Here is a 16752-nt window from a genome sequence, read left to right as displayed (position 1 = left end):
ATGCAGTGGTTGTTTACTATTTATGCAACTGGAAAATGATTAGATTTCCTAGGCACATTGCATTTAGTGTATGTAAGGGCTGTTGTAATTTCCACAGAACAGAATCTGTGCAGAAAGAAGACACATATGCCATATACTTCCACTGAATGCTTTGTTTGTGGCATCTAAGCAGTTCAGAAATTGCATTTGCATGAATTTTAAGGTCATCTATGCGTTTAGGATTGTTTCTTTGTTTGTTTTCCCAGTTGTTTTTCCCTTGCTGCCAATGTATTTGAAGATCAAGAAAAGGTGTGTTTGGGTTGAAGAGAACAGATATTCCCTCTGGTCACTCTGGCTTAACCTTATTAGATTTTTGAGATGGGCACACGGATGGTTGTTTTCTTTTTATGTTTATTCTCCTTGACTCTGTTCCTCCCTGTAGCTGATAGGGAAGGATGTAGCTTCCCCTGAATTCATTGTTGAGACTTTGAGATATTGCTCAAATAAGCAGACATGGGAAAGTGTTTTCCCCAGTATTTTATAACTGTGTTTTTTGTTTGTTTTTTTTTTCCCCACTGACATGTTTAAACATTTATGCATATTTTTTCCATCTGTACTGACAAACTCTGCAGAGAAACTGCATATTTCTTTTTACAAAGGTACCAGTGCTGCAGTGCACAAATCCTCACCTTTTGACAAGCTTAAGTAAGAACTGAGTTCACAGAGATGTGACTGGGGCACATCCATGTACAATCTGACACAAATCTATTTTTTTTTCTTTCTGAGACAGCAGATAACTTCAATTCTATTTAATTACCTTGAGCCGTGCGTCCTTCAGCACTTGAAGTATTTGGAAAACACTTGGCATGTCTCTGAGTTGGCCGTATCTTTTCTTTCTTTCTTGCCATGGCTTTGTGATGTAAACTGTATTTACCTGTCTGTGTAGGTGATGCGTTATCACTGCATTTATTCTTTCCTACTGCAGCTATCTAATGCTCTTTTCCGTTGACCTTTTGCACTGCTTTCTTTAAAGAACTTCCCAGAAGGCTCTGACAGAAAATGGAACTACTTAAATGTGCCTGAAACAGACGGTGATACTGTGAGTTCTCAGCAATCCTCTGCTTAACTTACTTTGACGATTTCTCTCTTTATTTTCCCCTCTGAACTAAAAACTTTTAACTGTATGTCTTGCAGAATTCTTACGTAGTGGGATTGAGATGCCTATGCATCTCTTTGAGTGATCTTATTCCAAGACTAGAAATCTGTCATACATTTTCTTCTGAGAATGTCTTCGCATGTTGCTCCAATTTTGTTTAAAAACATTTAGTTCTTTTGTAAGTGAAATCTTTTGGAGGAGGGTATTGCAATTCTCCATAGGTCATTATTCCATAGGGCAGCAGCAGAAACAAAAAACAAACAAACAACAACAAAAAGAGATCAGGGTGTGATATGTTACACAGTGGAAAATTTTGTAGGATTTTTGCTGAACTCTGTCTTTAGGAAAAGTGCACTAATGGTGGATATTGAATTTTGCTCATTCTCTTAGAACTGCAAATGAGAGGTTGGAGTCACTTTAATTGAGCATGTTTTTATATCATTTTCAAAAAGGAATAATCCATGGAGGTTTTTCTAACAATTCTGTCAGCAGTTATATTATGATATTCAATAAGAATTAGGTGGACAGCTGAGCCAAAGAGTTGATTTTTATTGCTTGGAACTTAGGTGAGCTTACAGTTGATGTAGATTGACTACTCTTCAGTTCATGCATGAATTCAATGGCGATAATTTACATTTAGTAATGTTTATAAATAGGTTTGAGTCCTGTTGTAAAACGCATCAACTGTCTAGACATGTAAGCTATTATTAGTTATAGTTCTTATTCCTTTTACTTCAAATATAAACCAGTGGTATTCTTTCCTTCTCTTTTCGAAGCAAGACTTAGCAAGAGAGACAGTACCTGTGACCTCATGAAAAGCAGATTCTGGAAAATGTACTTCGTTTGAGCTTCTAAGTCCTTTTTCTCTCCCCATCCAGACCAGCATTAACAGCACGCTGAGCATATACAGTGAAACTGGTGACTATAGCAACGTGAAGGTCAGTGGTGAAATCCTTCTGCAAATCAACTACAGCTACAAAACAGGTGCTCTCAACATCCTGGTGAAGAGTTGCAGAAACCTGGCCATTGTGGATGAGAAAAAGCAAAGGACTGATCCGTAAGCACACAGAATTTACTTTTTAGGCTCTGCTAGGGCTGTTCCCCAACACAGCCCACTCTGTAGTCAGCAGTGACATAGCCTGCTACCAGCCAGCATTTTGGTGGGGGATGTTTTTTGGATTCTCTGTGGGACTTGTATTTTCAGTATGTTTCTTAGGGTAGTGTGCACACGTTCTGAGCAAACAACATTACTTAAATTATCAACCTGTTTGTTAGTATTCTCTGCAAAAGGCCAAAAGCAAGAATTATTAGGGAGGCTGAATTGAGTTGATTGAACATAGTTTTTGTTTTTATTCCTCGTTAATAACTTACTACTTGGTCTGCAGGTATGTCAAAGCCTACCTTCTGCCTGATAAGTCGCGCCAAAGTAAACGCAAGACCAAAATTAAGAGTAACAGCACCAATCCAGAATTTAATGAAACGCTGAAGGTGAGAACACTGTCTCTCTCATAGGCTGTGATGAATGTTTCACTTGTGCTCATAGGCATTCTCTGTAAGTGCTCTTGTATGGGGATTAGAGTTTAGAAATGACACCTCTGAAAGAAAGCAAAGCAAAACATATAGTTATTGTGTCAGTTGTAATTGCTGACTTTCATCGCTGAGGAACTGTTTTTGTTTGGTTCTCCTCTTTACAGGTAAAACTTCTGCTAATTTCTATAGGTCTCTATCAAAACTATCGATGTTCCCATCTAACATGATCTCAGAGTTAAACACACCTTAGAGATTTTGCAAGCCCTACATCAGCAATTGATGCTGAGACACAGATAGCTTGAAACTTCCTAACTGATTTCTAGAAGAAGATAACCTCTTGCAGTAAAATGTGGTTTTCTGTGGAGATTTTTCTTTATTTTTAAAGCAGAACAGACTTTGGTATTAAAATGCCAACAACAGCTTCACTAGCTGCATTCCTGAAAAGTTCATTTTATGTTGCAAAAGAGAACGAGAGTACTTCCTGCTGGACTGGTTGAGCAGAGTGCCCATGCTGTTTACATCCTCGCCTCTTACTTGTGTCCAGCCTACAGAGGCTGGAAAGGTTTTGTGTTCCTCGTGAGCTGCCTGGCATCTGGAGTACAGGCTCCTGGTGATTCTGCTTCTTGTAATCCCAGCCTGGGTCATCCCAGCCAGCTGTCATAAAGCCAGAGACTCCTTTTAGATTCTCCTGAAAGAATTTTGAGTGAATTTTAGTGATGCTTTAATTAAATTTCTTATAAGAGGGTCTAATACATATTCTCTGGTCTAACCTGGCTACAAAACCATTTTGTAGACTTAGGCACCCTTGGTCTAGCCAAACAGCTTGCCAGTGGGGAGCATCCTATATAACTTCATTTTTAAATGGTTGATAGTAAAGTTAATTCTTGCCTGAAGTGCAGAGATTAAAAGACAAATAAAAAAGATGTGTTAGACTCTATTTGGCAGGGCTCATAGTTAGTGCTGAATGTTTGTTAGTAAGGAGCTCTGCAGGGATAAGACCAAGCAGCTTGCTGAAAATGGAAATTGTGACACAGGGGATTTATTTGAATTGCTGGAAGGTAAGCAAGAGCTAGATTTATTTGCTGCAACTGTTACTATCATTAAAAAATATTCATATATAGGTATGTATCTGTCTTTATCTTTCGTCTTGGATGTTTATTCCATTATTGCTGAATATTGCAGCTCTCATAGTTGGCATCCAGGAATAAGCAGTGTAGACATATCTATGCTTTAATAGTCTACTGATGTGGCTAGCCAACCAACTTCACTATTTCAGATTCTGGAGAATATATCTTGTGTCCAGACATTGCACTGAGAGCAAACAGAAAAGAAGACATCTGGGTTTCCTCAACTAACACTCAAAGAAGGGTGAACTTCATGGAATTAATTGACTTTTTACTAAAAGCAGAGCTAGAATTCCAGATGTTTATAGTTTTCTATATATTTGCTAGAATATGGTGCTTCCTCTGAGGATTTTTAGTAGCTTTCAAAACCAACTGTGTTCCTGAGACTGAGACATTTTGGTGAACATCTAAGTTACAAAGGTAGAACTGAAGAGGAGAACACTATTTCTAGAATGCAGTGTCCTGCAGCCTTTCCTTAGTGATGAAAGAACCACTGGGGTTTCTTCTTATAAACTAAACTTTGGTATTGAACCGCTTCTTTTACATAAGCTGTAAGGAGTTAACAACAGGGTGATGGTTTTAAGCATCATTATTTACTTTATGGCCATAAATATGCTGTAAGTAATACAGAGAAAAGAGGTTTAACAGCTTCCTGTGAGATTTCTAGCTGTTGAAGTCTTTGCAAAGCAAACAAATCTCGCTTTCATGCTTCATTTATTAGCTGCTTCAGGCTTCACAAAACTTAGCTATTACTGTAAAAGGCTCCATGGAAACTATTATTTGTGCTTATTTTGAGGGTTTCTTTTTCTGTTTTTCTGTTGGTAGTATGTCATCAGTCATACACAGCTAGAAACCAGGACCCTGCAGCTTTCTGTCTGGCACTACGACAGATTTGGACGCAACAGCTTTCTTGGAGAAGTGGAAATTCCATTTGATTCCTGGAACTTTGAAAATCAGGGCGATGAGTGGTTTGTGCTCCAGCCCAAGGTAAGGATTTCCAGGGGCCAATGAAACCACTGAGAAATAAATATAGTGCAGCTTAGTTATTTTTTCTTTGGAACACATTTGTTAGAACGGTGACTTTACGATAGTTTAATATGGCGGTAAAAATCATGCCTTTGTCTTTTATTCAGTCAAAACATAACATTTTCATTTTCATGAAGATTTCAGGAACAGTATATATTGTTGGCTACTTAAAAAGAAAAATGAACAGAACAACACAAAACAACCAAGAAACACCTTTTAAATAAACTGTGTGTTCATTTTGCAGCAAATTGCAGTGGAAAAATGACTGAGTAAAGGAATTAATTGATTTTTCTACCCTATCCAGCACTCAGCAGTTCAGTAAGGAAAAAGACTTTTTGCTTCAGTTCAAAGTGCTTCGCACATTTCAGGTGTAACAGAATGACTTATAATCTCTTATTCACCCCATCCAGGAAGGTATGAGACTTCTCAGAAGGTAAATGAGTTAGTTTGTGAAATAGGACTTTCCCTGTACTTAGCTACAGATAGGGTGACTTTTGTCTTTTGCCCCTGCTTTGGCAAGGGCAAAGGTGTGTGATTTTGGAAGAGATTCAAGGAGTTAATGTAAGGCTGAGGATTAGTGGCTTCTGAGTTGCATGCTCCTGCAGCAGCCACTGCAGTTTCAGAGTTTATTTTTCTTGTTACAGAAAAATCTGAGATCGTATTGCAGATGATGAGGAGATTGACTCAGATGACTTATTTGTTTCATGCTCATTATACACTGGTGTTATATTTGGAGCTTTAGGAGGGACTGTTTATTTCTGTCAAACGACAGATGAATCTGATTGCTTTATAATTTTCAGGCATGACCTTTTATGGGTCTTACATCTAAGCCATCACAAGTCTATACTGTAGTAAGTAGTAATGCAGAAGAAATCAGTCTCTTCTTAACATGTGAACTTCTCTCACTTTGAATCTGGCGAGGAAGATCACCCCCAGTTTGCTAGTTTAGCTTTGTTAGTAAGAGTGATCAGCATCTGTTCTTTCGTGGCCCATAAGGAACACAAGATACCAGGAAGACTGACTGCCTTATGATGGCAAATGTGCTTCAGTCAGCTTAGCCTACAGGCTGGGATTATACCACTCTTTTTACAAGCTTGCTTGACCCTCACCCAACTTATATCATGCAGTTTGCTCGTATTGGTTCTACTCTTGGAATTTGATTTGAAAATTGAGAGTTTTTTTCATGCAGTAATCTCTTCTCATTTCAATGTCTGGGGGCTTTGTTTGGGTATGGAAAAAAGTCTTGAGACACTCCTGCTTGGGAAAAGTAGTAATGAGATGGTAAGCATTTAAATTTTTCCAGTTGGAAGGTCTTGTCTGGTTATTTCCAAACCCATTACAAGGACTTTCAAACTGGTCCTTTTTTACCAAAGAAGTAAAATGCAAAATTGGACTTGTCTGACTCCTAAGTTGTTATAAATAATGTTTATGAACTTAAAATGCTGCTAAGATTGTTGTTCAGCAAAGCTAATATTTCTTCAGAAAGCTGAATTACTGCATTTTTAAATTAGAAAAAAAAAAAGCACAGGTTAACACGTAAGCAAGTTACGTGCTGTTTTCTCATAGGAACTGCATGATGGAGAAAGAAACGGCAGTGAAACATTCTGTGGGTTTCATTACAGAGTATTACTTGTTTCATTGTGTACCATTCAGCCGCTTTAGTGAAAATGCCGGAGACTTTAAGACTTATTTCTTCTGTGAGCACAGCATCACCTGTTTTCAAGTGGAACATGATTAAATCAAAAAAGGAACAGAAAATAGTTCTGTGGTTAAAGAGGAAAGCAGAGTCTAGAGCCATGATTTCTGTAGGGAAGGTTGACAAGCTGTTTCTGATGTGAGAATTTATGCCATCGTTTATCCCCCAGTATAACAGAAAAAGTAATCCTCATGGCCTTTATGCAAAGTACATACAAAACCTGCGTAGTTTTGACCTTAAATGAGCTGCCTTACTGACAAAAATTTAAATGATGATTTCCTGCTGTTAAAATTATACATCAGCATTTACTGCAGGTTTTCTTTTGTCCTTTGTTGTAGCAACTGACATAAGTGCCATGTTGGTAGTTTTTAAAAGTGCCCTGGATGTGCTTTTCTTAGGCAAGATCGAGTGTTTTAAAATAAAAAGATGCAGAAATAATATGAGTGGAAAAGAACACTGGAGATAACCTTAGTTTTCACAGTTTTCTATTGGAGAGCCGCACTCTGTTCTCTTCCCCTGCCATGGTTCCCCACACCTCTGTTCCAGGAGAGACTCAAGAGCTACTCTTGTAAAATGCATGAAATCTATTATGGATTCAAAACCTCTTTGGGATAAGTAAGGGCATCAGAATGCCATCTTAAACTAGCCATGGTTTGTGTCTCTAGAAATGAGTTTGAGTTTTCTCTTTACTTGTTTCACTCATTCATGCTAAATATCTCTCTTTCCCATGTATGTTCACTATATGGTGTCTGCTGCCATGTGACCTTGATTTATTTAAGAGGCAGTTCAAACACTATTGATACAACACAGTTAAAATCAAACAGTCAAAGTGAATGATTAGCTTTTGCTGGATATATGTTAGGGGCTTTTTTTGCTGGATATATGTTAGGGAAGATTTAGATTGGATGTTAGGGGGAAGTTCTTTACTAAGAGAGTGGTTAGGTCCTGGAACAGGCTGCCCAGGGAGGTTGTGGATGCCCCGTCCTTGGAGGTGTTCAAGGCCAGGTTGGACGGGGCCCTGGGCAACCTGATCTAGTAAAGCTGTATGTTTGGTGGCCCTGCCAGGCAGGGGGGTTGGAACTACATGATCCTTGAGGTCCCTTCCAACCCGGGTCATTCTGTGATTCTGTGATTCTGTGGGCTATTCATTTATTTATTTTTGCTTTCAGGTGGAGGTTGCAACAGATGTTGGGCTTCAATATAAAGGAGAACTGACAGTTGTTCTACGTTACATTCCCCCAGAGATAAACTTGATGCTTCCTCTAGGGCAGTTTCAAGGTAAAACAATCATCAGTGACAGTTTACAATAACATCCCTCTGGGTATTAAAAATCCTCAGCTAGTATGAAGACATGAAATTAGTGAAAATATAAATCAATCTTGAATATAGTAGTTGTCTTTTCTCCTCTGTCCTCTTGTGTTATATTGGACTTGAGAAAAGGGAAGGGAAAGAGGAGTGTGCACAGTAAAGTGCTGATGCATGGCTGTGTCCTAATTAGAAAAGGCTAAGGCGTTAGGCAGTATGACCAGGGACAGTCACGTATACATAAATCTTTTTAACTGTAGTCCTTGTGTTCTTTGTTCTGCAAGTTGTAGAATAGTGTTATAGCAGATAAGAGTAATAGACTTCCTGTAGTTCTTGTTTAATTGGCCAGAAGCTTGCCTATATCATTTTAAGCTTACTTTTTGTTCAGTTTTGCGGCGTTACACAGTAATTCAGTCTCATAAAATATCATTTTAAAGTTTTAGGGGAAACCATTATTTTTATTACTAATGAGTGAGGGGTAATTCTCTGCAGAGACAAAACCCACTAGATTGCACCTGAGAATACATGATTTTACAGGCTACAGGTAGTCCAGAAGGAATTCTTTCTTAGTGACAGTACTGCTGTTTAGCATTAGGATTTGATAGACATAGTAGATTTTTTTTTTCTAGACAAATAACATTCCCTCTGTTTGCAGTAATGCCCAGGTTTTCTCTCTGAAAGCTAATTGCTGTCTGAAAAGTGTAGATGTACTGTTTACTTTTTTTTTAATTAGTAACACTTCAGTGTCATTCCTATTCTTTTTTCCTTATGTTTCCAGTCCTAATCACATTATGAATGAACCATGTTTATATACACCTCAGAATCCACAGCAGAAGCAAGTACATGTGTCCTCATGCAGCCGTTTAAATGCGGTAGTGTGTCAGTGAGCACAAGTGTCCTTCCTCACAGTCTGTACTGAACACTGTATCCTTACAAAAGGAATGCACACAGTGTATTTCTGCATTTTGAACTTTGGGACAGATTTTTTTTTTTTCTTTGTGATGTTTGGCTTCCATAAGGTCAGTGGTGGAACTGGATACTAAGAGGAGGGAAGGACATATGGCACACACAGTTCCTTCTGTTCGGCATAGTAGTCCACAAATAATTATATTGAGGAAGGCCCCCTCACATACAACACCCTGCCCCTGTCTTTTCAGTTTATATACCCTCAGAGAATCAGGATCTGCTGTAAGAAATCCTGTAATCCCATTGAAGCAAAAGAATCCATCCATGAGAATTTAAGTTTCCAAATCAGTTTTATAGTGTATGGTTTCTGCTGATAACGATATTGCAACTCTTTTGTGTGTGCAGGAAAGAAGAGCTTTAAGAAAGGAAAAAAGGGAGAGAATCACCTGCCCTCTGGAGGTATATTAGAAGTCGTCATCAAAGAAGCTAAGAATTTAACAGCAGTGAAGTCAGGAGGCACATCAGACACGTTTGTGAAAGGGTCAGTGGCTTTTTCTGCCCTGTTATGTAATGGCTGCACTACACAGTATTTTTACTGACCTTTTTTTCCCCCCAGTATATCTAAATGTGTGTGTGGAATGTCAATACTGAAAAGCAGCTGGCACTTTGAAATGGTGGTATAGTGAAAATAGACTGTTTGACCCCATTATGGCTAGTTTCAACTTGAAGCCTGTAGCAGATCTCAGGGAGAAAATATTGTCAGAACTATTTTACATTAGCAGTAGCAATGTGTGGCCAATAATTCTGTGACATTCTGTGACATATTCTTAGTTAGTGGTGTCAGCTCTTGCTGACATGGATCGTTCAGTGTGGTGGAACTGGCCTCTGTTTACTTTGCACTAAAAGTGAAAGGCATAGGACAAGGAGACTTGATTTCATTTTCTGATGGTGATAACTGAAATTCTAACTGTAAGATGTAAGAACAGCAAATGGAGCATGAATGGAACCAACATATACATTTTGGGTGTATACTTAATTTAATTACAGTGGGAAATGGGTCTCTGACCTTATTCAAGCTGTATGTGATTGCAATTATGAATATTGTGGGATATCCTATCTTCATCTTCATCTTTCCTTTTCTTTTTCTCTCAGGTACCTACTCCCAGATGACAACAAAGCTACAAAACACAAGACTCCTATAATAAAGAAGAATGTGAACCCCCAGTGGAATCATACATTTGCTTTCAGTGGACTGAATTCACAGGATATACATAATGTCTGCTTAGAACTGACTGTGTGGGACAAGGAGTCACTCTCTAGTAATATTTTTCTGGGAGGAGTTCGTTTGAGTACTGGAAGTGGTAAGGTCCCACCTTTTTGATGACTGCTTTTCTTATTCTGCTCTCCTTCTTTACCACCTTAAGTGATTTATATGTGTGAGGTGTAGAAATGTTATTGAGTGTGTGGAAAATATACAGAAGTTTTGGGAAACTGGAAGAGGAGAGGAGGCAGCATGTCATCCATAGATGATTTAGTTCTTTCCTTCATTGAGTGAGATGCAAAAACATCAAGCCCAGTTGCAATTGAAACTGGTGCTATCCAGAAGCAGCTGCCTACACAGACAGTAGTGTAAAGTGCTTGCCATCTTTCTGTAGGCTGTTGGAGTGAATGAACAGTGATATTCAGTAACTTACTTTTTAGTGCTTACTAATGGTGCCAAAATGTATAATGTTTTTGCAATTTCCAGGTGTAAGTAACGGCAAGGAGGTTGACTGGATGGACTCTCAAGGAGAAGAGCAGCACCTCTGGCAGAAGATGATTGACAGTCCTGGAACTTCTGTGGAGGGGATATTAATGCTGAGATCCAGCATGGGAAAACGTAGACTCTGAAAGACTCTACTACTGAGGGGTTGCACAAGTCCTCCTTATTTCAGTTGTCAGCTCTTGTCTCCTTGCCCATTTGAAAATGGATAAGGGTTGTACATTGCCTTGGATATTAAGGCTTCATGTGAAATTTTAATGCATTCTGCACTTTCATGCACTCATTTTTAACCCGGACTTCTTGAACAGATTTTGTTTCTCCTGAAACCTGTGAGAATGTGACCTTCTACAGAGACTGGACTGGCTTTCTTGGTCTCCCTTCTATTGACTGGTGGTGTACAGCTGATGAACATTGCTGGCAGGGGACATGGAGTGAGCAAATTCTCTAAGTAGCCACTTAGGAAGTAAAGTGTGTTTTATGTATCTCCTTTTGGATCAAAGATGGCGTAGAAGACAGGAGTGATTCAGTACATGCAGAGTCAGAATGAAATTTTGCTTTGTTATATGAAAAGACAAGAAGCCATAATGTTCATTCAGAAGGCTGACGTTTCTTTTTTATGTTTGCTCCTCGGGCTGTGCACTGTGAGGGATGGCAGGCATGGGATCAAGTAGCTCACTACGGCCAATTCACTGGCCATTTGCACAATGGAAATAGTCAGCAGATGAAGGGGTATAAAGTGCCTGTGTTCGGGCATTCTCTTGGTTATTTAGTGCACTGTATAAGAGGTAGACTTGGCTCAATGTGATCAAAGAGTCTCTAATGAAAATAAATTATAACAAATCCTAAAGAATTTCCAGAACTGTGTGGTATTACCACGTTTTTCATGTCAGTTGACAGCTCTATCTAAGATCTTTCAGTGTCATTGAACAGAAGGAATATAGTTACATACCTGTCCCACCTGATGAGTCTGTGAGGTGAAATATGTTCTAGTTTGAGGCATAGCTGAGACCTTGGCTCAGCAAGGTGTGTAGTAAAGTGACAGGATTAACACATGTTCCAGAATGCTTTGCACAACTGTGGAATATTTTCCAGAATGGGCTGGGATCCTGTTCAAGTGTGCCCATGCATCTTACTTATTAAACAGAGCGGGGTTTCTCTCCTCAGCTGTCCTCCGTAAGTTAGCAGTAGTTTTAATACGAGTCTGTTTTGGCTGATTCAGTCATTAATCTTAATAACCACAAGTGTTTAAGAGTACTTTTGCCATTTGTTTCCTAAAGTGATCTTTATACCTGCTTATGTCTGCCATGCTTTGGGGATTTGCAATGTTGTACGTGAAGAATGGTATTTTGTGTCATTGTGGGGTACTGCAGCATTGCTAACAGTAGTAGTAACATAATAAGATAGAATTATAGTCCTTTTTAAGGACAGAAGATGTCTTTGCAAGATTTGATAATAATATAATGGCGTGGCTTGTAATTGCTCAAGGGTGTGAAGCAAAGGAAGACAAGTAAACTGAATGAGCAACATTTCCTTTGAATCTCTCAGAATTGGAATATAGCTTCCTATTTGAACTATTTGAAATTAATCTGTAGGTATTCTTACACCTTATGTATTTTTCCCCCAAAATCTTATTTTGGAAGCAATGTCGTATTAGTTCCAAGGAAACAAATTTGAATATTTGGAAATATAATCCTTACATAAAATATCTTGGGGAAAAAAAGGCTTTCAGAGGATGTATCTCTCCCTGCAGTATTTAAGTACACCAGTATTTAAAGATTTCTGTGAAGAATAAAGGCCATAAAATCTAACTTGTGAGAGAGAAGGAAATGCTCTTCCTCGCAGAGTAAAAGTTGCAGGAAACCTAGATTGAATGGAGAACTGATCACCAACTATAGGTTAAATTTTTTTCATCTGTAGCAGTCCTGGTGTTAGTCACCGATGTGTATCTTTGAGCTGAATCCAAAGCCTTAATATTTGCTGTCCATTCCTTCCTGCTGCTCCATATTCCCACCCCACTACCCCCTCCCTCCCCCAGAAAAATTATACTGGTTTTGAGGGGCTTAAAAATGCAGGGTAGCTTGCAAGCAGTCATGAAGAACACTAATATTATTTAAATTTGTTTTTATACATTTTTATTAAAAATAGAATCTCAGTTTTAATAAAAAAACCTATCTGCTTGAGTATATGTATTTTCTATTAAAATTCTGGTGTGAATTTAAGCAGTCATTGGAAGTAATGCCTTTTCTCACAGAGGCTGAGAAAGTTCTGCCTTGCTTTGAATGTGCAACTCTGTGTTTTACTACTTCAGCTTCTACCCCTTCCCTCCCATTTTTAGGGCCTGCGATAGAATGTGAGATAAATAGACTCATCTGGAAAGCATCACCTGTATCCTGTTGCTTTTGGAAGGGAAAGAATTTTGTTCTGAGTCTGCATCTGAAAACATAGGCCAGGCTATGAATAGTCTCTAGGTGTCAACTGCAGTACAGTGTATGAAGGGAACAATTTCAAGTAGGAATTTAATTCAGCCAAGGCAGTGAGCGTTGTTGGCCATTGATGGGATTTGGAGTGGTGCAGTGAAATTACCTCCAAGGTTAGCAGCGGTGATTCTGCATTATGGTAGCATACGGTGCATATCATGCTGTGCCTCAGATGAGCCTTGGAGAGATGACAGTTGTCAGTATGGACACTGGAGCAATTTGGCTGTTCTGTGATGTTACTGACAGGTTTGTAGAAAGCACTTGATTTGTGGAAAATGTCACATTTAATTATCTCTGTTATATCCTCATTCTCTTCCTTTGCAAAAAGCATTTATTGCTTGGAAAAAGCACAAGATGATTAACTGCAGATGTGATTTCTTGTATCTGCGGTACTGGAGCAAATCACCTAGAACTCTCCATCATCACGTACCATGCTTTACTAGGCTGAGCAGAAATAGGGAAAACCAGGAGCCAGGCTAAAGCCTTCTATATATATAAATGTTTGTGATATTAAGGTGCATGGATGGTTTAAAACCAATTCTTAGGAAAACAGTCACTTTTAACATGGATTCATAAACTCCTGTCTTCAGTAATCAGACACAGGAGAGCTGATGTTATAAAGCTATTTCTCCATACAGACTTGAATAACTAAAGATGCTTCAGTGGAGAAGAAATTTTCACTGCAGTGTTTTTTGTAGAAGTGAAACATGATGCATGCTACTAGTGGTGTAACTACTGTCTTTCCCCCCTTGATGCTTGATTCTGAGGGTTTGAGCCACTAAGGCCAAATGAAAGAATGACTTGGGCTGTAAAACTTCATGTGAAGACACTAATACATCCCTAGATAGTGTGGTTATTGCCACTATCTGTCAGGAAGAGCTGATGCTGAGGGCTGTCGAAGCCCCGCCATCAGACTTGATTATCCAGACCTGTTCTCTGGATGTTTCTCTGCTTGACTTATTAGTTACATGGGGACTTCGGGCTTCTAAGTGTCAGTGATCTTGCTTCCATGTTTAGATGCTAAAATCAGTTCAGACGGTCTCTCCATCACATTACCATCTTCCTGTGCCAATCCAAGTGCCATTGCCTTCCTTGTACCTTATTGCCTTTTAGACAACACATTTTGATATTTCTCTCCCAGCTGGATGCTTGGCAGTTGGTTTATGGGAGAAGGAAGTGGGATGGTGAGTATGCTTTGATCACAGTGCATTAGACTAGAAACTTAATGTTCTCTGTCTTTTCCAATAGAGATTTTGGTAGGGTAGCATAAAAGAAATCACAGAATCACGGATGTTAGAAAAGACATTCAAAGATTGTCCAACCATTAAACTAATCTACTGAGTCCTATCACTAAACCATGCACCTTTGTGCCACATCCACATCTCCTCAGTACCTCCAGAGATGGGGAATAAGCATTTTAAAGTATTGTGTTTGATTTTTCTTTTCCTTCCTGGTTAGACCCTGATGGGTACAAGTAGACAAAGCTGTATTCTGTAAAATATGAACTAAACTGCAGCAGCAGAACAGCCATTGAGCATCCACTGGTGCTAAGTGATAAGATGAAATAACATGAGGGAGGCATAGAAGCTGGCATTGCTCTGGCTTCATAAGGGTACATTGGCCAACAGGTATGTGAAGCTTGTGATTTGCTCTAGAGTCAAGGCAAACAAAATCTGAGTCACTGAGTACAGTGATTTTCAGCAATGACGGAAAATAGCCATCTCTCGAGAGATACTACGTGCACTTTGTAAGCCTTTTATTCTTTTCTTTTGATACAGTTTTTGATGATGGTTATTATTTATTTAATGTGTAGAAACATGAACGTTAGAGGACCTTAAGACAAATGATGGTAAGAACGTGTGATTAAATTCCAAATTGGATAGACTTTTATTTGCAGAGGTGTTTCTTACCCTAGCTCAGTTTGAAGCAATGAGAATCGTGCTTGTAGAGCCTTACCACTATGTCCTGTGAATTTCCTGCCTGGTGATTTCATGTTTGCAGATGCTGTTTGGTAAGTCATAATAAGACAGTGTTCATTATACTGTGTATATTGACACTGGAGTGTGAACCTCAGCTTGCTCTTATAGGTGTTCCTTAGGTTGCTTTTGGGACCCACCCTTGCTGCATCATGGCCTTTTACATAGGATCGCCATTTCAACAGTTCTACTCTGTCGCAACGACCTACCTACAGCTTTGCACTGCTGCTCTTGAGAGCTGGGTGTGTATTTTCAAGGGTTGCTGTAGTCGCTGGGGTTTGCTTCAAGCCAAATGTAGTCCTTCGATGTAGTGAACTGAGAACACCACATATCCCTCTCGCCACCTTTGTTCTGCTTAAAAATCTATTGCTTGCCATATGTTTGGTCATTCTGCCGGATATGAACAGTAGTAGCAGTAAGTGGCACTGCAGTATTTTAAGTTCTGCCCAAGTTCAGGTGAAGCATTTCCTGCCCCGAACATTTTTGTACTGTGCACTGTACGTTCAGTTCTGTGGACGCAAGTAGCTGGTAATACACTTGCAGCAGTTGTCAAGAGTATTGTTCTGCCTTTGAAAATTAAAATGATGGAACGTTGCTGTGTCCCTGTCTCTTCTAAAATGCATTATAGTGAACTTAATGTCTTTTGGGGATATCCAGTTATCTCTCTGAGGTAACTCATTATTCACTGCCTCTAAATGAAGTAATGCTAGGGACTGCACTGATAGTCCTTCCCTCTGTTTTTGTCTTTAGTTCTATATCTTACGTATTTTTAATGCTCATTTTTGTTTCATATGCATCACACCAAGTTTATATCTAAGAAACTAGGAAATGCACTGTTCTTTTCTCCTCTGTTAGAGGGTTATTTTATCTGTGCCTTAATACTGTGCATTCAGTTCCTCCCTTCTGTCTCTAGATCTCTTCCCTGACTCCTAGTTCAGGGTGCTGCCTGCCTGAAAAATCCAGGTACGTTCAAAACACAACTTCCCTGTAATTAATGGTCTGGATTTCTTAAGATAAAAGACACAGAAACTCTTGGCTTGTTCCATCCAACTCGTACTTGGAACTGAGTCATGCTTACTTCAACTCTACCTCTTGGCACTGAGGTCTCTTCACCTCCTCTGAGTGTACCAGTTTCCAAGGTTTGTTACCTTGTACCCTCTGTTGTCATTTATTGTGTTACTCAGTCTGACTCAGGCTCTTAGGTAAGTACTGAGCTGTAACAGCAACACATTGCAGTCATTCAGCACCCAGCTGCGGTGGTCAGGAGTGCTGTCATTAGAGCTGTGAGGCTTTTCTAGAAGGGCTGGTCTGAACTTCAAGAAAGGGGACATGCAACTTTTGCCCTCCCCCCTTGCAGGTGTAGGTGATTATGGGCTGTGCGATGGCACGGACTGTTCTCATTAAATGTGTAGATTCTTGTGTAGGTTTGAAGGAAATTCAGGCCACGCAGAGAATTGTTTGGGGGCTCCTGGGAAATCGCAGTGGTCTTGTTCCAAAAGATGTCACATGGCAGAAACACGAACAATTTTATGTTCTAAAATGATGGAAGCTTTTTGCTTGTTGAAATCATATTCAAAACCAAGACCTATCTCCAGACTGACGCAGATGCCTTCAGCCCCTGGCTGGGTGCCCACAGTGATCTGTCAGTTCCGGAGCATGAGAGGAAAGGAGACTCAGTGCAGGTTGTGCTCCTTGGTTGTGCTGCCTTCAATCCTCCCCACCCAATTTGTGCTTTTAACAGGATTTGCATTTTGACAGCAGTGGTTAGTGGGATTAGCAGCCATGCCAAGAAGAGCCATGACAGATGTCAAAAGA

General features: G+C 39.4%; 1 protein-coding gene across 3 annotated transcripts in view; it reads left to right on the top strand.

The window, feature by feature from the left end:
• Positions 1-15531, top strand: part of SYTL5 (synaptotagmin like 5) — a 68680-nt gene extending 53149 nt beyond the window's left edge. For 2 of the 3 annotated variants that reach the window (XM_015884513.2, XM_015884506.2), the window contains exons 11-18: positions 1013-1078; positions 2014-2192; positions 2521-2623; positions 4615-4776; positions 7681-7789; positions 9128-9263; positions 9875-10083; positions 10470-15531. In XM_015884513.2, coding sequence (XP_015739999.1) covers positions 1013-1078; positions 2014-2192; positions 2521-2623; positions 4615-4776; positions 7681-7789; positions 9128-9263; positions 9875-10083; positions 10470-10612 — 1107 coding nt within the window. In that variant the 3' untranslated portion in view covers positions 10613-15531. The remainder of the gene's footprint in view (positions 1-1012; positions 1079-2013; positions 2193-2520; positions 2624-4614; positions 4777-7680; positions 7790-9127; positions 9264-9874; positions 10084-10469) is intronic. The other variant, XM_015884523.2, reaches the window with a different exon arrangement.
• The last annotated feature ends 1221 nt before the right edge of the window (positions 15532-16752 follow it).

This window comes from Coturnix japonica, chromosome 1 (genome assembly GCF_001577835.2).
Source record: "Coturnix japonica isolate 7356 chromosome 1, Coturnix japonica 2.1, whole genome shotgun sequence".
NCBI lineage: Eukaryota > Metazoa > Chordata > Aves > Galliformes > Phasianidae > Coturnix > Coturnix japonica.
Note: the sequence above shows the minus strand (reverse complement) of the source record. Positions and strands in the feature narration are given on the sequence as shown.